Source organism: Tachypleus tridentatus, chromosome 11 (genome assembly GCF_004210375.1).
Source record: "Tachypleus tridentatus isolate NWPU-2018 chromosome 11, ASM421037v1, whole genome shotgun sequence".
NCBI classification, from domain to species: Eukaryota; Metazoa; Arthropoda; class Merostomata; order Xiphosura; family Limulidae; genus Tachypleus; species Tachypleus tridentatus.
Window position 1 is genome coordinate 94,993,946 of NC_134835.1, and position 23,476 is coordinate 95,017,421.

A 23,476-nucleotide genomic window follows, 5' to 3' on the forward strand; every position below is an offset into this window, starting at 1 on the left:
TCCCAGAATAGTAACTAATAAAATAAACGACGTAATGGATAATAGAGAATGAAGTGTAATGTTTGTTTGTTTTTAAATTTCGTGGAAAGCTACACGAAGGCTATTTTCGTTATCCGTCTCTAATTTAGGAGTGTAGGCAGAGGGAAGGCAGCTAGTCATCGCCACGAATAGTGGGATTGACCATCACTTTATAACGGCCTTACGGTTGAAAGGGCAAACAGGTTTGATAGGTTGGGGATTCGGAACCTGCGGCCTTCAGATGAGGAGTAGAACTCCTTAAACCACTTGACCATGCCGGGCCGAAGTGTAATGTATATAGGTGCACATATTATATTCTAGTGTTTTTGTTTGTTTTTCATCAATAATGATCAGGATTTTATTTTAGTGTGAAGAACATTACAAAACTAATAAATATCAGATCAAGCCAGTCCGGTATCAGATGCAAACTGAAAAATTTGTCTTCGGTAATTTTTGAGGCGTGAGCTCTGAACAGTGAATGATCGGAAGTGTGTAATGTGGCCCGATGAGTCATCTTTCTTCCTGAGGAAAGGACAGTCAACGACTGAAAGTTTATGATGTAGCCTGATGAGTTGCATTTCTCCCTGGTGATATCATAAAAAAAATATATAGGGAAATAAATAAGATACTTGACTCTGCTTCTGCTGCTCAAACGTTGAAGCCACTAGTAGTAATGTAACGCTGTAAATGACATTATTTTTGCCAGGGTGGGCCGTTTGATTCATTGAAAAGAGTAAATGATATTCAGAGCATACTTTAACGATCTTGCTATTACAACCACCCAATAATGCATTTCCACCCCGCTGAACAAGGAGCTCACCAAAACAATAATGAATCAATCAAACCAGCTTTTATTTTCCGAAAGTGGTTCAAATAGTGTCAAGGGCTTCAACGATTTTTCGTGGCTAGTACAATCACCGGATCTCAGTCCAACTGATTTTTAATCATTTGTTGTCCTGTACCGATATCTATAAAAAAAATGTAACTTATACTGACAAGAACTGTTGCTTTTGAAATTCCCCTTATGCTCTCCCAAGTAATTTCCACACACACACACGCACACACAGAGGTAGGAGAGCTAATGAAATGGACAATCACTTTTTATTCATAACTTTGTTCTACACATTGATACTAATACTTTTAACATGATTCGACACTTGGACTAAATGGCTAGAATAGAGACCTCAAGGCTCAAGCGTAGCTGACCCTAATTTACAATTACATATGAGAGAGATCAACTAATCAGTAGCTGTCACCGCCAAGACGGGCATTACCATTCAAGAGAGAGACTGACTTTAATTTTATCTAGAAATATGTAGAAATGTTTTACAGAGCACTCTCTAGTTTAAAAAACAAAATGATGTTTTATATTATATGCTTAACATTTTGTTCACTGGTGCGATCATTATCGAGTACACACGTTTTACAGTTAATCAAGTTTTAGTATTTAAATCAATATCCAAAATCCTAGTTTTTTTGTATGGCTAGCGAGTGATCTTTCATCGTAGGTTAGAATTTATACGTAGTTTATTTTATACGTTTTAACCCATTATGAAAAACTGTCTATTACTCCGAAAGCTAGGCATTAGATAAGCGATTTTGTGACTTTTATAACTTTATAACACGTCCTCTGTTGAATGTATTCAACATGCTGAGTAACATATCGTATTAGCATACCTTTGATTTTCTTTTTTTTTCTCCATTATCTATTAATTTGATAAAGGAATATAAAAAGTAAACGTTTTATAAACTCTGTTTAATTCATATAAGAGGCATACTTTCAAAATCTGTTTTTTGATCTATGTCTTTTTTTTCAATTAGTATTAAATGGATGTGATTCTTAAATTAGTTCTAATATTATTTTCCATGTTTCATCATTATTTATGATAACTTTCTATTACTAGTTAATCATTCATCTCATCTATGAATTTTCTGATAAATACTGTTTTTTTTCAGATCCTATATCAGCAACTTAAACCTCTTAAAGATGTCTTATTTCTGAATTAGCCAGTCTCTTATTAAAGACAATTCTAATAAGTAGTATCACAATATTCAGCAGAAATAAGAAATTAAGAAATAAAGTTTATACTTTGTGAGGAGACGGCTCATATGAGTCATGTTTGAATCATAAAATTTCTCAAGATTTTTTTTTCCACTAAATACACAAAGTTTTATAAGCGTGACAGAAAATACCAATGTTTTGAATCGAGGTTATTGAATTATACATTTCCTAAGGAAGTAAAGATAACAGTGGTAGAAGACGGATGGTTTTAGAAAACAAGTTTCGTGTTTTCACTTTGCAAATAGGCTAAAGCCAAAATAAACAAGAGAAAACGATAATACATGAGCATTCAAAGTGATAAAAATTCTAGTAGGCTTACTGCAGAATGAAATTAAGCTGTTGGAAACGAAATAATAAAAGAATGATTATATTCTTTTGGTAAGTGATTATTTAATGTATAAGTTCTTAATCCGGTTTGAAACTTTCAGCTGTTTTTGATGGACGTTCACTAATACTAATACATGAACGTTTATAAGTATTTCCAAGTTTCGTGTATTGGCACTTGCAATTAGTATAGGTCTCAAGAGAGTGCTAAAATCTATAACTATATTTGTTTATGTATAAGTTTACTCTGAAGGAATTGCCTATGTTAAAACCAAAAGACCGTACTGTGAAGCTGATGTCATCTCGTGTTAACTCTGGAAGCATTATCTTAAGATGTAATTTCGGTAAAATCCAAAAGCAGTGTCGCGGGTTTACACTTAAAATATTGTCTGTGGTGGAACTTGAATACGTTAAAATCTATTAAACCAAGAAGAAGTGATATTAGATTTATTCTGCAGGTATCCGTTGATGGAACCTGATGACGTTAAAAGTTATTAAACCCAAAAGAAGCGATCTTGGGCTTACACTGAAGATATTGTCTGTGGTGGAATCTGCATACTTTACCTTGGGTGATTTCAGAAAATGTTACTTCGGGTTAGTTCTGAAAGTTTTTTTTTTGTGGCGAAACTTACAGGAATTTATCTCGATTTAAGCCTGAAGGTATTATCTATGATGGAACATGAAAACATTACTTTTTGTTTTTCTTTATTCCAAAGAAATAACTAAAATTAAATCCCGAATAATCTACCTCGGATAAACTCAGAAAGTTATTCTCAGGCAATATTCAACACATTACCTCAAGTGAACCAAGGCAATATAGATTCGAATAAAGCTTGAAAACTCTAACTAAATAATCTCTGGTAATTCAGAATATATTCGTTCTGATGAACTCAAAGTACGTCATATCGGATATATTCGTAAAGTAATATCTTACGGAATACTTAGATAAATTACACCTAATGGCTAATGAAAGGATTCTTCTCGTTATGAGTTTTTAAAACAATCTCAAGTAAGTCATAAATTAGAATAGTTTATACTGTGTGAACTTAGAATGTCTCAACTCTTTTAAAACCATTACACCACTATACTGGTTGAAATGTAAACTTATGATTGTAGTTGAGTTTTTAATGCATTATTTTATTTAAATATTGAGAAACATGTAGGAATTCTTGAAGAGATTTCTTCTTGTTAATTGGTTGGTTGTTTGGCGTTTATTGGCGCAAAGTTACTTTGCTATATGCGCCAAACAACCAGTAAAAAATAAAATTAAAATAAAATCGTTATAAACGTAAAAATGAATCAATGTAAAACTAAATAAATTTTAACAGGTGATAAAAAGGTAATTAGTGTTAAAAAGTCCAATATCCTTTAAATTTTTAAAACATTAATATGGTGGACTTCGTCACCATTGCCAATGACACTGCCCAATGTCCGGGGCGAATCTATATTTACAAAAATGTCTAAAATACTGCCCTCACTCACGGTTGTAATTATGGCACGATAGTAAAATATGGGCTATTATGACTTGAGTATCACACAGACCATACATTGATGCATCAGTCCCGAATAGAAGTAAACGATGAGTTAAAAAACTGCCAACTGTTTTAGGATAAGAAAAGGTAAAACCGTTTGCTGTGGTTCACTTCAGAATCTATAATGAAAAGTGTGACACTGAAGACACGGCTCTGAGGAAAGAACGGGAATGTGTCGAACTCACACGGACCTGGAATTGCATGTCTATTAATTTTTTTAATAAAAATGGGTAAAAGGCCACACAACCCATATGAATGGAGATCTCGCAGGATGCCATACCTCCACATAGTATCATAAGCTTTTTCAAGGTTATTAAATATAGAAACAAGATGTTGTCACTTGAGAAAGGCTGATTAACGTTTCAAGTCGAATCAGGTGGTCCATCGTGAAGCGCTGTTGTCGGAACTCACACTGGGTGGGCGAGAGGAGGTTGTTTGATTCGAGGAACCAAACAACACAAACATTAACCATCTTTCCTAAGATCTTATAGAGATAGCTCGTCAAAGCATTTGAACGATAGTTTGAATGAATCATGGAATCCTTCCCAGGCTTAGAGAAAGGGAGAACAATGGCATAGCGTCAAGCATCAGTAAAAATATTCTCCTGCCAGATCCGATTAAATACTACCAGAAAGATAGCAAGAAACGTAAAAGAGAGATGGCGCAGCATCACGTAGTGAATATTATTAGGTCTGACAGATGTATTGCTAGACCGATGAGGAGCAAGCTTGAGTTTCACTAATGTAAAGGGGTAATTATAGTCATACAAAATGATCTACCCGACAAGAAAGAGGTAATCGCTCTGCCTGAGTCTTGATGGCCAAGAAGATGGGGGATGAGGCAGAAGTAATAGATGCACGAGAAAAGCTTTCACCGAGAGTATCAATGATGCTCCAGGCATCAGCAACTTCCTGGTTAACGGAGAGCAAGATTGAAAGTGGGGCAAATGTATATTGCCCACTGACATTCTGAATCTTGTCTCATATGACTTTGGAACTGGTGGCAAAAGAGATGTTAGTTATGAACTTAATTCAATATTCCTTCTAGCTTTGACATCTTACCTGCTGAGCACGTGCACTGGAAAGCGATGCGGTTTAAAAGTGTGGGAAACCTATGAAAAGTATCGCAGGCCCGTTTTTGAGCCTTCCATGCCACGTGACAGCAGGATTTCACCACTGATGAGAATACTGTGGAAAACGAATCTAAGTTTTAGGAATAGATTGAGCAGCTGCTGACAACACAGTCAGTTAGTTACTGCTGCCACACAGTCGTCTATCGTCTAGCTTCCACCTAGGAACGCCTGACAGGTGGCACGGCCAATCTCTTTCAAAATAATAGGAAAATTATCACTGCCCCGTAGGTCACTGTCAACCCTCCAAGAAAAATGAGAAAAAAGTAAAAGGGAGCAGACAAAGAGATCAATAGCAGTAAAAGACTGACTAGGTGCATAAAAATAAGTATAAATAGTATCCCCAGAGAATATTATGTCCATTAAAGTCCACCAGGATTAGAAAGAGAGAAGGCAACTGTTCAGTAAGACTAAGAGCATCAAGGTCTGATTGATCCCTATGATATCCAGGAAATTGAGCGGGCACGTGCTGGTTGACCAGCAGTGCCACACCTCCATGCACTCGTCTATCACACAGCCTGTCATTGCGGTATAAAGTAAACTGCGGAAAGGTATCTATATCGGCAGGTTTCAAAAACGGTTCCTATAAGGAAAGACACTCAGGATTATAAGAGTCGATCAGCGCCTTAATACCATCTAAATTAGAACGGAAACATCGACAATTCAACTGTATCAATGTGGCCATTTTTATCTATGTAGAAAATAATTGGGTGGGGAACCCTTCTGTTTTTGATCACGTCTTTTTTCTTTATTGTCTTTATTAGAAGGAGGTCCATCGACCTCCATCGAACCTCCCCTGGGTCGATTGGCCAGGTCTCTGTTGTTGGAGAATGATTACAGCGAGTAAGGACATTAAGAAATGATCGTTATGCATCTCGGTACCAGAGAAAAAGATGGACCCGAGGAAACGCCAGAACCCAGAGCCAAAGGAAATGGATTTGGGGAGTCACTGGAAGGAATGGTGGGGATAGAGACAGGTGTTGACTCGTCAACTCTCTTAATCCCAGAGGGCAAAAGATTCTTCAAGTGCTTTGAAAATGACTTTCTTGGAAACACGGAGAGATTTGCCTGCACTCCCATTATAGCAGTGGGATGGTGTGTAGCACCATACATCCGAGATGGAGTGGTAAACAGTAACTTTTGAACCTCTGGTTAAGAAATTTTGTGAACCAGTTTCAAACGTTGTACCTCTTTTTCGTCCACCCACTTAGGGCATGAACTAAAGTAATATGGGTGAGAGCCTCTACAATTAACACAATGAGGGTTAATTTCACACTCGTAAGCATCATGGTCCCTGCCATCACAATGAGTACACGCCAAGGAACCACAATATGATGTCTTTGAGTGACCAAACCGCTAACATTGGAAACATCTCATGGGGTTTGAATATATGGCCGTACTTTGCAATTTAGATAGCCTGCCTTGACGATGGCAGGTGGACGTGGTGATGTAAAAGTTAAAATTAGAACATTGGTCAGCACCATAATTCCATACTTGTGAGTGGATATACGCCTCACGGCAGAAACTCCTTGAGTGGAGAAACCAGCGAGAATCTCTTACCTAAGGGTATTCTTCAAATCTCTCTCAACAATAACTTCTCGTGACAAATTCAAAGTAGCATGGGAAGTACCTTCACTGGGTATGTTCTCAATGGCTTTCGAATGCAAAAGGAGTTCGCTGTGTTTTACAGTGGATTTTTTCACTAAGATCTTCTCAGTACGTTGTTTTATGACAGACTTAGGAGAGCTAGTAAGCTCTTCTAATCCCTTCTGAATAAAAGAGGAGACATTTTCTCTTACTATCTGTCTGATAAAGAATGTAGTATTAGAAAATGAGGAACAAGTGTTGAATAAGTTGAAAATTGCTGTTCAGAATCTTCAAGACGTAACGTGGTCGTTTACCTATGTTCTGTTTTCTCACTATTTTATTTTTACTCGGGGATCCATAATAAAGAAAGAATATTTCAGCGCCCACTGACCCCACCCACCAAATCACAGAAGAGATAATGTGAAAGAACAGAACTTTCTTTGGGAGATCCCCCACCACCTACAGGAATCCACACCGAGGGGTGTTGTTAGTTTGAAGCAAAAGTAACTTAATACGAAACATGGAGTTTTACTTTGAATAAAGCTTTTAAGCCATATCTCAATTGATACCTAGACGCTTGAAAATATTTGCTTAAGTAATTCTTGAAGATATTTTTGAGAAATTCTAAAATCAGTTTTAGATAAAATCTGAAGACGTCACACTGTAGTTGAAATGTAAATGTTAGACGAATATTTCTTATAGTCGAAGTGTGAAAATTAAAATAAGCTCTGTTTTGAATTTCGCGCAAAGCTACATAGGGGCTATCTGCGCCGTCCATAGTTCAGCAGTATAAGACCAGTCATCGCCACTCACTACCATCTCTTGGGCTACTCTTTTATCAACGAATAGTGGGAATGATCGTCACTTATAACGCCTCCACACACTAAAAGGCGAGTATGTTTGATGTGATGAAGATTCGAACCAGCAACCTACAGATTAGGAGTCGTGAGCTCTAATCACCTGGCTAACCGAGGTCCAAAAATTAAGATAAAACACAAACTATTGTCTAACTTAATTTTAATCAATTTTCATTAGTTCATGTTAACCTACATTAGTTTAAATATTGTAGTTTTTACTTTGTTACTCTGTGTTTTAACTGTGGAACGTAAGAAGAGGTTTGAAAAGCAGTTAACATGCAACTAGATTAATTGTTGATTGTTCAGAATTATAAATCAGAAGACAATTAATTATTCAAATATTTATCCTTTTTCATTTTCATGAAATAAATTTTCATAATCTACATAATAATGGTTCATTCTTCATCATGACTGAAATAAACTAGATGATGGAATACTTTGATCAACTGGTAGAAAATAATGAAAGGAATTTCACTTAATTGCATTCTATAGAGTCTTCTTCGGTTAGCTCGAAATGTTAATATGCAAGCTTGTGTAGCGAAGATGGAATGTTACTTGTGTTTGTTAGGATATTTGTGTGACTTACCACATATAAATCAAGTAATTTTATTAGATCCAGAGGAGTAACAACATTGCATTAGCTTAATTACTAAAGTGTTTCTTATTTGGACTTCAATTCAAGGTTTTATTTATGAAATTTCAGGATCTTCGTCTATGTTATGTTTTTATAAAAAAAATAAATGAACAGAAATTTTCGCAGCAAGACACTTTTTCAAAGATTCCTAGTGAGAATTTCCATATAAAGATGAAATAAGTTTGTAAAGCAAACCAATCAAAACTTGTGTATGTTGACGATAATCATAGCAGTTTCTTCTTTGTAAAGAAGATCTGACGTTTCTTCTTCAGGGATGGTAAACTATATTTCGTAATTTCTTGTTGTTTACAAGTGTAAAAGATCATAGTCTCGTAAGTCTTTAAAATGACGCTGATCAACTGGAGAACTTTCTAGTAAGAAACAAAAATATAAAACGTATACATAGTTTTGTTATCTTTATTAATTAGCTTAGATTAGCAATTCTTATCTAAACTGAAAGTTTATGAGTGATTTTTGATTAATGTTTTTACAAATTATATTGAAAATTTATTGTTTTACATAAAATTTAAAAAAAATAATATTTAGCGGTAACATAAGTAATCACGCAAAATGATTTTTTAAAGAAATACAAAATTAAAAGTGGAAACGTAATTTTATATTATTTACTTAAAATTATTGGACGTTTCTATGGGTTATGTAGTACAACAAAGGTATTTCAAGCACGAAACCATGATATCTAAAAGAAAGACTCACAACACATTACACTTGCGGTGTTGATTTCACGGTAGTGTACTGTGAAATGTTAGAAAGGAAATGTCATCGGTTAACTTCTGTTGGACATACATTTTAGACGTTGTTATTGAATCGTTTTTACAGAAGCAATACATTATTTTATGCTAGTGTATTAGGCATGACCTAAAGATTAGGCCACTGGATTCGCAATCTGAAGGTCTCAAGCTTAAATTACCAGACATGCTCGTCCTAGATATTTGCTAACTAGGTTAGCTACACCCCATCGGTGGCATAGCAGAATGTATACGGACTTACAACGCTAGAAACCGGGTTTCAATACCTGTATTGTGCCAATTTGTATTTAACTACAATCAAACAACTCATTTGTAAAAATATTTAGCTAATAAAATACTTGTCGACTCCAGAGTAGTTGGGATTAAGGTTATTGCGGTAAATAATGTTATTAGACATGTTTGCTAACACATTTAAATCAGAAACATGTCTTCTTCAATATTAGAAAACGAATAAGTATCACATGATATAAGTAATACTATTCAACGTTTAAGGCCTCATTTTATGACGCTCAAGCCTGTTGAATAAATTGGTAATATTTTAAAATATATTTATAAAAAAATGACTGTCTTGTTTTGGTTGCGAAAAAGTAAATAAACGTTTATTATAAACCATAAAAAAGGGTTTCATTCGTTCGTTTATTTTCATTACATCATTATAGGTGTTCGTAACATTGTTTCAGCACGTTGTTAAATAATGCTCTACCTGTGCTACATCCGACGAGGGAAACTAATCCTGGATTTTACCATTATTAGTTCTTAACCTTAACGATAAGTCTCCGGAAGACATGCTACTCATACAATACTATATGTTAGTACCTTTTCCATCAGTACTGTCAAAAGTTTTATTTGCTGAAATCCTGATCCTGCCTTTCTAAATATTACTGGAGTTTTTATATCTGCAGTCAGTTAAGACAATAATAGATAGGTGATCTGATTTTCTGAGTCATTCACTCAGTTCCTGAACAGCTTTAATTATGTAAGTTAGATGTGCTGCTCTAAGTAACACCACTAGAGTCGATTAAGGACTATGACGTTGATGATTGGATGATATGTAGAAGGACTGTCAACTTGTTATTCATCTTTCATTTCGTAGCCACAGTTTGTCATATACAAAGGTTTTTATAGTCTTTGGAAATGCCTCTTATTATGTTATTTTACACCATGTATTTAATGAAGCTATGATTAATAACACACTGGTCCTTCGTAATTCTTTAACAACGTGATTGGAATATGTTTGTTCAATCACATGGAATCAGTATTAGAACAACTTGAAATTTTCTGAGGTTGACTGCCATTTGGTTCTTTAACATACGATCTTTAGGTGGTAATAATTATTAGTTGTCAGCTTAATTCTTCTTCACATCAAGAGGCTTCTTTGATTCAATAGAAGAGATCGGTGAAGGAACCTGAAAGATGGAAAATGTTAATTAGTAATCACTAAATAATCGTTAGTCGAATAGCACATCGGGCGTAATCATTTCGTCCCATTTCATTTTTATTTTTCCTAATCTTGTTAAAAAAAAAGAAAAACTCGATTAAGACATGCATTTATTTAACAACCTTATGACGAACAGCAGTTACTAAAAAGTTTGATATTGTAATAAATTGAAATAAGTTAATAACTGCTATTTAAGTCTCAACGATACAAACATCTATGTCTTAACTGAAGCCTAAAAGTGAATACGGACCAGCTTATTCTGCCAGATGCTGAACCAAAGTCTTATACATAGATATCTTCCAGACTCATACGAAAATGAGTGTGTGAACACTGATGCTTGAGTGTGAAAAATGGCGTTTCTCAAAATTTGTAAGTAGACGGTGTTCACTCTAGAGTCAACTACTATTGCACTCACACTATGTATAAAAGCTATAGCAAGGTCAATTAAAACATGGTACCTAGAGTTTCTACTAAACATATGTATGTATATTATTCAGCATTCAAATATATACTTCCATATTTTGTATCTTTAGCTTTCTCGAATGTTACTTTATAAATAAATAAACTTACTAATTAACTGATATTTTTTTAAATATTTAATGTATAGCACATACCTTAATATCTATTATAAAATTTAATATATAATCTATAATATTTTATGAATAACATAACATGTGAAATAGAAAAGACAAGAACACTTGATTGGAAAATTTTCCTTGTCATTTAATTAAAAAATAGAAAGGACAAATGTAACTGGAATCAAATTGAATTGTGTATTATTTTATATTATTATTATTATTATAAGAAGAACATTGAAGAGCTTGTGTCGAAGCTGATGCCAAACTCCTCGACTGTTTAATAATAATTCCTGGAGGAAGGAAAACTTGTGCTTTGGACGATACAGGACTCCTGTACCATGGAAATTAAAGCACATATATTATGGTGTTCTAAAGTTATAATCGTATCATGTGTCTGAAGATTACATAAAGCTCAAAACCAAGATTGTACTTCAGCCAAGACATTTGTTTTATGTTTTTCAGCCCACAATGATTGTGTTGTTTATAATATGAATTTGTGTGGTAGCAATTCAAATACCAAACTTACGTTCCCAAGTTTATTTCTTTCTTATCTGTACATTGCAAACTCATCAACGCTGATTTGTACCGAAATAACTATAATTCACTTGCTGTATATAATCAGTGTAAGCTCCAGTAGATAATGTGCTTTGACTGAAAACATTCGACTTATTCAAAGCGAATTCTTATTCTATGTTTAACAATGGAAATATCATTAGAGTTTTGTTTGCAGCCAGTGATTCACTGGTTTTCATTGTTGATGTTCGTACATAATGTTTGTGATCAAGCTGTATGCACACATAAGGCGAAAGTAGACAAAGCCTATAGAAGAGAATGTTTGGTCAAAATGTGCTCTTCACATTTTGTGCACAAGGATATAGCACTTGAGTTTAGTAAATGTGAAAAACTATCAAACTGAAGAAGCTTTTTAAATTAATATACAATATCGTGAGGTGCTGAATGAGAATATATGCTTATGTTTTACAAAGCGCTTATTTAAAATAAGCTTTCTTCGTTTTCGGTGTTATAAACAAACAGCTATTTTGAAATGTGTGATATTATACTATTATTATTACTTAGTTGAAGTGAATTATAAGCATTTTAGTTAGAACAAAATTTTAGTTTCCACCAATGACTGTTGATTAGCGAAATCATCAGCGTTCACCTGCTCTCCAGTGGTTCTGCGGACAGGTCCTTGTACTTAATATTGTGTCTCGATACTCATGGTGGGATCACCACAGGTAGCCCATTGTGTAACTTAGTACTTAACTACAAAAAAAAGGAGAGAAAATCAGCATTCAGAGATGTTGGGAATATAAAAACAACTTGGCTTTAAGAAAACTGTATTACGGATATTGTTATAACAGTATACATTTATGGAATACCCATGAGTAATGTCGTTCTTGCTTCCTAACGTTTTTTCTTTTAACGTAAGCAGGAAGACACTGTTATATGTCAGCAGTGTTCTATCTCGTCCATACAATATTTACAAGGGTTGCTTAAAAGTTTATATCTAATTGAGTTAAAGCTTTTCAAACATTACTTTCAAGACTTGAATAAAAGGCAGACCTTCTTATATATCTTAACCTAAAGAATACTCAGTTTGATCAAAAGATGGTTGACAGTTTATATGTTGAAGACACAATTCTTATATGTTATTTAACTAATATGCAATACAAAAAAAATATTTACCAGAAAGTTGTGTTTCAGAACTCTTTTAAACTTTTTGTTTTCCTCTCTAACGAATACCAAATCTTGAAATAAATTCAACGTTTTCTTTTCATTAACTTAGCACAACCTTAGAATCAAATTTCAGAAGAAAAAAAAGATACGAAAACAGATAAATGGTTATTTAAAAATAATTATTATTTTTAATGTCAAACATTTGTTGACTTAAAGTATTTAAAGTTTTTATCAGCCGATGGAAACTACTGCACTGAATAACACAACTAAAGTATAATCAAAATCCATAATATCGTAGATGTGACAAGGCAAAATTACTATCGAAAATTCCTTAAATCACGTGCTCTAAAAAGCAAACGGTGATTATTTAGCCTATCCCTTTTATATTTGTCTAACACAGCATTGTATAGTTTGACTTTCTATGTTGAACTACAATGTTTGAAATGTTTAAAACTATTCAAGAAGCATACAAGAAGTATTCATAAAACACATAAGGATGTTTCACTACATGGAAAAATCACCTCATCGGTAAAAGTCAGCCACTCACAGCAGATAGTTTTAAGTTGGTTACAGATGTCTCAAACCATTAATGATGTAGTTTCTTTGCAACCTGTATATGGCAGATCAATATCATGTACAGTAAAAGCAGAATACTGTTTTTATCGAATTTCGTTTGTTGCAAAATTGAATCAGATGTTCGCAACCGCAAGTAGGCGCTGTTCAGTGGCAAGAAATAAAACGTATGGGATAACGAGAACTAAACTTTACAACAATTAAAATATTTCGATGTAAAATCTGTTAAAGTTTAAAGGTTAAATATTCTTATAAATTGCTCAATCCATAACTTTTAGGAAAAAAAGTCTCTATATATAAGAGAGAAAATATTAATACTGAAGAGGTAAGGAAACTAAAACAAAATCAGATGGAAGGACTGCATTAAAAACAACAATGGTAATTTGTTATAAACAAAACCTAGTCCAAACAAAAATAAAAAACTTTGTATCAATTTAAGAGATCCCAGGGTACAAGTTATAATGTGGGATATAAAGTGAACCCTAGGTTTTGGAGGTGGCTGTTGAAGTAGGACCCACATTGCCGTGGCAATGCATCGTCTATCAGTCTTAACCTCCTCGTAAAAGGAATAGAAATAGAAATTAGGAGAACGATGTGCGGGTGCTTAAACTCACAACGTTCCAAATCTATATCACCCTTCACAGTCTGCAGACAGTTGTTGGAAGATGACTGCTCTCCAAAGCAAAGAAAAAGAAGAAAAGTTAATAAACAAAGTTAAATAAAAATAATAAGGCACCACCACTTGCGGGTAAGTAACCTAAATAAACTTACTTCCTAAAGTTGGCATTCCATCCCCAATTATGGTGGTAAGGCACTAAATAGTAACCCAGGGAACGAATTGTACTAGTATGAAAGGTCCCAACCAGGTATCTAAACTAACTAGTATAACTCCCAACCAGCACCTGTTTTTAAGACACATAAAGTTCATCCACATAAAGTAATTGTTTAGATGACCATATTAACAACTGAAATTATTTAAAAGAAACTTTCAGCAAATTTTCTTTACTTTTTATTTCTATAAATATAATTCTTATATTTATATCAGAATATTTTAACAAATGTATTTAAAGTTTTATCATTGAATCTATTAAATATCAATTTTTGTATCAATATTTATAATAAATATTGCAATTTATTACAAATTTTACAAAAATCTAAATAAATGTGAAGTTATTATGCATATATCAAAAGAATATGGTACATTACTATTAAAAGATGGTAAGCCATATATTAGAAAAGCAAAATATTTTCTTCTATCAAAACATTTGCATGGCGATGTGGTTAAGGCACTCAACTTGTAATCTGAGGATCACGCGTTCGAATCCCTGTCACATCAAATATGTTCGCCTTTTCAGCCGTGTAGGCATTATAATGGGACGGTCAATCCCACTATCCGTTGGTAAAAGAGTAGCCCAAGAGTTGGCGGTGGGTGGTGATGACTAGCTGTCTTCCCTATAGCCTTACACTGCTAAATTATGGATGGCTCGCACAGATAGCTCTCGTTTAGCTTTGCGAGAAATTCAAATACAATCAAACAATTTGTTCAACAATTGTTTTTATTGAACTAAAATTAATCTAAATTTAGCTTCTGTGTTTTCTCATGGCTGAGTCCACCGAGGAGAAGCAACCGCTGATTTTAGCGTTCTAAATTCATAGACTTACTACGGTACCCGCGGGTGACCGCGACTTAGTTGGAGATTTATGGAGTTTAGGAATAGCGTATAGAAAAGATAAATGTACATAAGAATTTGATTTATATAGGTTTATTCTTAACTTTAGTCAATAATTTTAAATAAAATTATTAAAATATTCTGTGATAAATATAAGAATATATTAGATAAATGTAAAGAAGTAAAAATTAAAGTATTTTTAGTAAGGTCATTTAAACAACTTGGTACAACTTTATGCAAATGAACGACTTTTACATACAAAACTTGTTTAGAGTCTAAAATTCTGTAGTTACAGTAGACCTAATCGGTAGTGATTAGGAGTTATACTAGTTAGTTTTGATAATCGGTTGGGGCTCTCTCACATTAGTATAATTCGTCCACTGAGCTCCTAATTATTGCCCTACCACCATAATGGCGGGCTGGAATGCTAACTTAAGGACATAAGTGTTTGTGTTTTCTTATTGCAAAGCCACAGCAGGCTATCTGCTTAGCCCAGCGAAAGGAATCGAGCCCCCTGATGTTAGCGTTGTGAATCCGTAAACTTACCGCTGTACTAGCGGGAGGCATAAGTTTAGTTAAGTTATTTTTTACTCTCAAGTGGTGGTGCCTTATTATTTTCATTTAATTTTTCTTTTTTTAGAATTTGAGACGCCGAGGGCTTGAGCACCCACACATCATTCTCCCAATTTCTATTTTTATTTCCTTGATTATTTTGTTATTTAATTAGTCTTCATGTGAAACTAGCGAACGGAGGTTAAGACTGATAAACGGTGTATCGCCACCGCAATGTGAGTTCGACTTTCGTAGTCACCTCCAAAACCTAGGGAACATTTCATATCCCACATTGTATCCTGTACCATGGTAAACCTTCCAGTTCGTGCAGTGTTTTTTTTTATTTTTATTTGGGCTTGATTTTCTTTATAACGAACTATGTATATACTCGAGAACTAACATATGGTATCTTGATTGGATTCGTACTGTACAGATAAGATCAATCATACCACGAAAACATGTTTTAGATTTTAAGGTATATGTATATGAATTTTATATTATTCTTTAGATTAGGACCAGAAACTAGATATATAATGTTATTCAACATTTTTCACATTAAAGATATAAGCAAGCATTATTTACGATTATAAAATTTTAAAGTAAAACATTCATCAAAAGTTTCGAAAAATGAAAGATATATAAAGTTCAAAGTAATTTAGTTGTAAATGCTTGTATGCCATCGTTAAATTACAAAAAGTAAAATTCTACTCCGAAAACAACTCACATTTACCTCACGACTGGGTGCTTAGCATCTTTCTTTTGGTAAACGCATCCCATAATGTTATTGTTACTCAGTTACAAGGAATTTGTAGTAAAGCAAGAAGTAATGGTGTAGATCAGTAGTCGGCAACCTGTGATCTTCGGCAACGATTTGGCTGACACTCAAAAAGTTGGCTTCACGGTTGCATCCCGTGAGGGCACAATCATTGCTAAGTTCAAAATTCTCGGCTTGGTGAGAAGAACAAAAACATTAAAGGAAAGAGTCACAGCTACAGAGAAGTTTAAATTCAATTTTAGAGAAAAATATTCAAGCTGTAAATAAACATACACTTTTAAATACATGTACCGGTTATTGTAAATTATATGACTATTAATGATCCAAGACAATGCTAAATATATCTCATATTATAGTTAGTTAGTTATCACCATTAGATTCCATCTAGGAACATAGGGCCGCAATCGCTTGCGGATTCTTCAACAAGTATTTAAGTGAGTAGGTTGATCTCATATTATATATAAATATAATTTACCTGCAATTAATAAAGATTGCCTACCACTGGTGTATATATTCGTTTCCTCCACCTAGTGTATTTGTTTCTAACTGGCACCAGGTAATTATATAAACCGAAATTAAAGTGTAGTCTCTTCAATTTTTTTGCTCTCTGAGCAAGGACATGAATTTCTCTAGATGTGTAAGTCACGGATTGAAAACTAAATTATATAACGTCATTTTAAGCTATTACGTTTTTCCAATAAAGTGTTTTATCAAGGCTTCTGAAAATTATATTCATCTGTATCTCAGTATGTGTTTATCGACATATTGTTTTTAATTTCACAGAGGTTTTACTTGTTGATCGATGAATCGGTTATTCCTCTCTCCTTTAGTATGTTTGAATATATCACAAAAACGTTATAATAATAAAATACCAAACACATCGTGAAAATAAAATAAACCAACTTTATTATATTTTATCCAAATGTGTTTCTTTATATTGTACATTACACAGTCGATTTACTGTCTTTACTGTTTTAGCTTAATCATAATAACCCTTCTTTCTTTCTCGTTTATCAGGTACATAGGACGTGAATCTTTTTACCAATTTTTTTCTGAACTTTTTGAAAATAGTGAAAGAGTCATCGCTCAGAACAGAAATGTAATTACGAGTTTTAAAATATGTAACTGTTTGTTTTCGTGACAAGAACATGTCATTTTCCTTCTTACGTACCAGCAAACATAACTACCCAAAGACTCTAGGCTAGTGTTTATCAATTCAATAAAGCATATTACTCAGTGCAGCGTCTTTAACCTCATAATGAACTTAAAAGTAAGATCATATAAGAAAAAGAGAAGTACGAAAATCAGTCGTTTGTCAAAATGATATTCTTCATTGTAAATAACGCTTTAAAAGAATGACAGTTGAAGTATTTAGAATATTACAACGACCTAATATTAAAGCATTTCACCATGAAATGGTAATCATTAAGATAGAATGTTTGTATCTGAACTTTCTTCATGATAGTTAAGTTTTTTACAGAACTAGCAGGAATCATTTCTGTTTTTTTGGCATTTTGAGAGCATTACGTTCTATTTTTTCTAGTTATAAAACTTTTTGTATAGAAAAGTAATAATTTTTACGTTTTATTTTGTTATTGAAAGTAGAAACTAGTTACTCCTAGTTCTTTAATTATATTAGGTAATAATTACTGGTTTTCTTTAAATTTAGAGTGTTAATAATTACTACAGTTTTTCCCTGGTTTGGAAAAATATTAATAATTATCACCACTATTTGGAGTTTAAGAAAAAGGTAATAACAGTTGTTTCTTTGTGTTTTAAGAAAAGCTGCTAATTGAACTCTTGTACAATATGGCTTCAAGAAAAACATGAGAAAAACATTTTGATCCATTATCATTTTGTCTAATACGTTATACAGTAGTTAGAGCATAAAGATGTACCTAGCTTTGCAAAAAAACAAAAACAACAACATGAAAGCAAATGATTTTTTGCGTTGTTGCCTTGTACTTAGCTGTAAGTTTATTTTATCTTTGTAGTTCACTTTACACATTTTATTTAGTAAAGAGATATTTGAATAAATAACTTTTGGAACGAAATGTCAATTTTGAAGATGAATCTAACGTACAAGTATTTTTCAACTTTCTAATCATCTTACCATGAATTCTGGATATAGGTAGGCTTGTTTGTTTGTTTTGGAATTTCGCACAAAGCTACTCGAGGGCTATCTGTTCTAGCCGTCCCTAATTTAGTAGTGTAAGACTAGAGGGAAGGCAGCTAGTCATCACCACCCACCGCCAAATCTTGGGCTACTCTTTTACCAACGAATAGTGGGATTGACCGTAACATTATAACGCCCCCACAGCTGGGAGGGCGAGCATGTTTGGCGCGACGCGGACGCGAACCCGCAACCCTCGGATTACGAGTCGCGCGCCTTACGCGCTTGGCCATGCCGGGCCCTATAGGTAGGCAAGGCTGCATCAAAATTCTAGCATAAATACTTTATATAATGCTCCAAAACATACTGTACCACACGAAGTACTTTAAAAACAATATTTTCAACCCTCTTTATGTCTGTTATCAAATAAGAAAAAATGAATTGTTTTGGATAATATGTGTATCATTAGATAAAGGTTTCTCACCTAACGCTGTTGATAGAGGAATAATCTAAAAAAATATTCGATAAAATAGATAAAATTAAAATGTTTTTTTATTATAGGTCTCAAATTTGCTGTACCAAATATTTCGATATAATTAAAAAAAATCTTAATCGGATTTATAGGCCATTGAATAAAATTAGTCAAAAATTAAACAAAATTAAAGATGAGAGAATAATAATAATATAAAAAAAATTGGTATTTATAAAATGAAATGTAATACGGCTGTATATATATATTGGTCAAACTAGAAGAACTTTAAAGGTGAATTTTCAACAAATTTAATAAATGTCTCAGAAACTGTACTTTGGTTAGGTATAATTCCTGTGTGGTTGCCATATTTTTAAACACTTTAGTTTTAGAGTAAAAAATGAAACAAAATTTACGGGTTCTCGAACTCAAGTTTCTCTCGGTCGTTCGGCTGTTTTCGTGACATTTTACAACTATAACGTAATAGTTGCCAAACACGCTTCGTTGAGCGCCGACCATTTTGTTCCTTTCAGTACTGGCGTTTTATGTAAATCTATCTGTGTTTTTTTCGGATTACATACTTTATGAGACTATATTTTGTCTTGATATTGCTACTTTATGTTTGTTTTATGATAACATGGTTTACTGCGTTACTTATGGTTGTAAAAACGGTTCGGCATCGGGCAAAAGCTTCTTTTCGTTTTCGTGCAAGGAAAAGAAACCGGCAAGGTGGTGACAGTGGGTGCGAATGGTCAATAGGAAGAATTGGACTCCTTCACACTATGCAAAGCTTTGTTAAGATCTCTTTGAACGCTCATGTTTTGTGTCGGATCCCACTGTTTTGGATTCCGTGGGTTTCAAGTAGGATCATAGTTTTGGATAAACAGTATCTTTAATTGTAGGTTAAACTCGAATATACTATTTTAGGTTTAACTGCATCTTGAAAAATACTCACTCGTGACTTGGTTCCTCATCACCGAAAGCACCACTGAAGTCAACAAATTCATAGTATAATGCTTCCAAAACATGGATATTCAGGCAATTTCTGTCAAAGCCTCGAGGTTGGGTAATGCACTTTTTATCTTTTAATCGGTTTGACACCTTGTCGTATGAGCGACAACAAACGGACTCTCTCCTGGTTGGAATCTGCTCGCATTAAACCACACCTACACCTTGCACAAACATACGGAATATGTCATATAAATCATACACTTATGGTAAATATTAAATTAACTATTCAGACTGCTACATCTAGTTTTATTCTATAGACAGAATTATGATGTATAATTAAATTCATTTTGTTACGAGTCATAAATATCCAGTACAATGATTGTGGAAGGGCCGAGTATTAGTTACCATAGTCGGCAAAGTATAAACAAATAAAACCCAGTCTGTGATAGGAATAATTTAAAAACACCAGACAGGTTTCGAGATGCTTAAAATTGCACGTGAAATAATACAGACCATATTTGTTGTCATGACTTAGACTTACCATTCTTCCACTGGTGGTATGATTGACTCCCAACCGGCCTGGGCGCTGTCAGTATCACTCACAGTTCCGCTACTCTCGCTCGTGGAACTGTCCACATCACTAGAACTTGTCAGATCTGTGTCAAAAGTAACTGTTCTAGGTTCGTTCAGAGTAGGTTCGAATTGATATGGCGCTACTCGACACTGTTCAGAACACAAAGTCAAAACAGACTTCGCCTCTGTTTCTCCGTATGCACTGGTCATGTTTATTTACATTCAACGCGCTGGCGTTGGCGGTTTGTTTGGCAACTATTACTTCATAGTACTTTTCCTAGCGGCAAACGGAAAAACTAAAACGTTCGGTTTGCTGCTCGGAAAGGGATCTTTCTGCACCAAGTTCTATGTTTCATTTATTAGAACATATTTTTTATAAAAAATGTAAACCTGCAAAATTAATCAGTATGAGTAGTTCTTTTGACTGCAAAGTTTTCTTTTTTCTGTAAAATTCACCTTTAAAATAAACAAATGTAAGATAAATGCTAAAAATAAAAGTTATATGACAGCTAGAAATATTAGGGAAAATATACAAATACTAAAACACTAAATATTTATATCTTAAATAAGGATGAAAGGTTGAAAGGTAAAAAAAGTATGCAGATGGCGTGATAATCTATATGTATTCACTATATAAACCCTACTGGTTACACGCATATATATATGCGTGTACTTTACCCAGTCAAGGGTATCTAATCAATCACAGTAAATTTTAAAAATCTATTCGCCAGCCGCCAGTGTACTCCGTCCTCGAGCCAAGGTCTGGCTCACTTCACTTTCGCTGCTTTCGTCCGGTTCTCCCGTCCTTCCTCTCACTCACAAATACACCACTCCATTTTTTGAAATGTTAAAAATAAAGTAAAAATTCCACGGATATTTTTAAAACATTTCTCATGTAAGGGGACGAAGAGGAACTACAAAGTTCCTGAACACCCCAGTTGGAGAGAGAACTCTTCTGATTTCTCTCTCTCCAAACTAAACCCCTGCCACGTTAGTTTGAATTTTTCGCATATATATATACATAAGATTTACACAGGTATTGTTTTCACACTCTTGAAGATGACGTGATTCGACATTTAAACATTTAGAGTTCCTATTTTAACACTATTAATCATTCCTAGGTTAATGTGTTTAATTTTGAACTAAAACATTGATCGTTTGAATATTTTAATTATATTTACACAAGTATTTTTAATTTTAACTTCTGAACGTGTTAGATGACTATGTTGACACATGTTCCAGAATGTTTTCGTTCATCGTTCTTCAGATACATAAGCTATACATAATTCTGGAAACATGTAATCGAATTCTATATAATGGTATTTTGTGATGTATTTTTCACCTAAATTTCTCAGTAACTTAAATGTTACTTAGTTATATTTCCTGATATATACATTAAAGTTCTAAACAAATGTTTGTATTTTTGTTTTTCGTATTTTTATATTTTATTGATTGAAATCGTGACCGTTGCTTTGCCTTCTTGTATCATATTATTATTACTACAGGTTTCTAGATCCATGGTCTTATTTTAATGTAAATTCTTAAAATTTTATATTGTGCTAATGTATATTGAAGTGTTATAATTTTATAATCGTTTAATTTTTTAATGAAATAACAGTGCTCTTATCACCTGGGCGAATATTCACTCGATCTTATCTACTCAGTGTTTGTACTTTTGTTAGATTTCTTCACTGTAGTAAATGAAATAATGATTTAATCTAAGTAAGAGTTTTTTATCTTTGCGACTTTAAAAATATTATTAATAAATTTGCTTAGCTTAATTATGTAAAATCCTTTATAAAAATGAAAACAACTTATAAAAGTTTGACTTCTAAGGCCTATGTTATCAAAGCAGAAACACGTTTTTGCTTAATGAGATATTAGTATTTTAACATCATTTATAATTTTTTTTAAAAATGGTGCCGATACGTGCCAGTGTACGTTACTGACACTTACACATTAATATGTTCGATCATGAAGGTTAGTTAACTAGTGTGTTTTATATTAAAAAATAACACACTTCTTCGTTTGTGGTTATTTTTTCAGATTATGAGTAACAGAAAGTTTTTCTTTGTTCTTTAATTGAAATAATCACGGAAATATTTTATTTATTATAGAAATCGTCAAAATTGCAATGTTGTATATGCAGCTCAAAATATTTTTTTCTGAATTATAGAATGTTTCATGAGTTATTTAAAAACTTTAAAAACTTGTCTAAAGTGTTAAATATTATGAAGAACTAAAATTTCGATAAAATGTTTATATTTTGTAGTGTTTGTATTTTTATTAAACTCAGATACGACCTCTTTTAAATTGTGTAATACGCTACGATATCCCAGGAATATTTTAGAATGAGTCTTCGAATCATATTCAACGCTTTATTAAAATCTTCCATCGTAGTAAATATTTAAGAAGTTAAATTTTCGTTGAGTTAACCTATATTTTTTCGTTCCAAAATATTTATAGCATAAAAACAGAAATATTTGTTGAGCAGTAGAACAATCATAATTTTGGAACACGGTAATTTGAGCAAAAAAAAAACACATTTTAATAAGGTATTAATGTAAAAAATGTAGTATTCTCAAGTGTGCTGGTTTCTCTTAAATTAATCGGATAATAATATATTTAAGCAGAAAATGTATTATTGAGAAATTTCGACTGAGTTTAAAGAAACAAAAAGAGACCAAGCACAAGTTAAACACATTGAAAAAAATCTGTATTTCACACAAATAATAAAGTTTTTAAAAAACTGTATTATTTCATCGCCTTTGCTGGAAATTATATTTATATTAAATCAGTATCTCATAACTCATTCTCTCTTAGTGCTTTACAGTTTGTGAAAATATGAGATTACCTACAAAACAAACAATACCTTTCTTCTAAGGTTGAAAGCACTACTAACGTCATTGACAGTCATTCTTGATACAAAATAAGTGATATATTGTCACTGACGTATTTTTTTCCAGTTAAAGACATCATCATTTGAATACTTTATGTTTTACTTTGCAGGAATCTTTTCCACAAGACAATGTATGTGATATCCTACATACATGACCCAGTTTAAAACAGTAACTAGGCCAAGAGATACTTATTAGCTTTCTCGAATTATATTTTATATTGAGACTGCAAGTTCCATTTGCAGAAACATTATAAAACTTTATATTAAATAAGAAGATATGTAAAACAAAACATTA

General features: G+C 33.1%; 1 protein-coding gene across 1 annotated transcript; it reads right to left on the reverse strand.

The window, feature by feature from the left end:
* Positions 1 to 16,137: 16,137 nt before the first annotated feature.
* LOC143231397 (uncharacterized) lies at positions 16,138 to 20,492 on the reverse strand. Its single transcript, XM_076465941.1, has 3 exons — positions 20,251 to 20,492; positions 19,714 to 19,930; positions 16,138 to 16,349 (listed from the first exon to the last, which is right to left on the reverse strand). Exons 1-2 carry the CDS (start codon positions 20,490 to 20,492, stop codon positions 19,837 to 19,839), a joined length of 336 nt encoding a protein of 111 aa, XP_076322056.1. The 3' UTR covers positions 16,138 to 16,349; positions 19,714 to 19,836.
* Positions 20,493 to 23,476: the final 2,984 nt, after the last annotated feature.

Coding starts and splice junctions, on each gene's coding strand:
- LOC143231397 (XM_076465941.1), bottom strand. CDS start 20,492: ATGACCAGTGCATACGGAGAAACAGAGGCGAAGTCTGTTTTGACTTTG. Junction 19,931..20,250: donor ATACCACCAGTGGAAGAATG/GTAAGTCTAAGT, acceptor TGTTTGTGCAAG/GTGTAGGTGTGGTTTAATGC.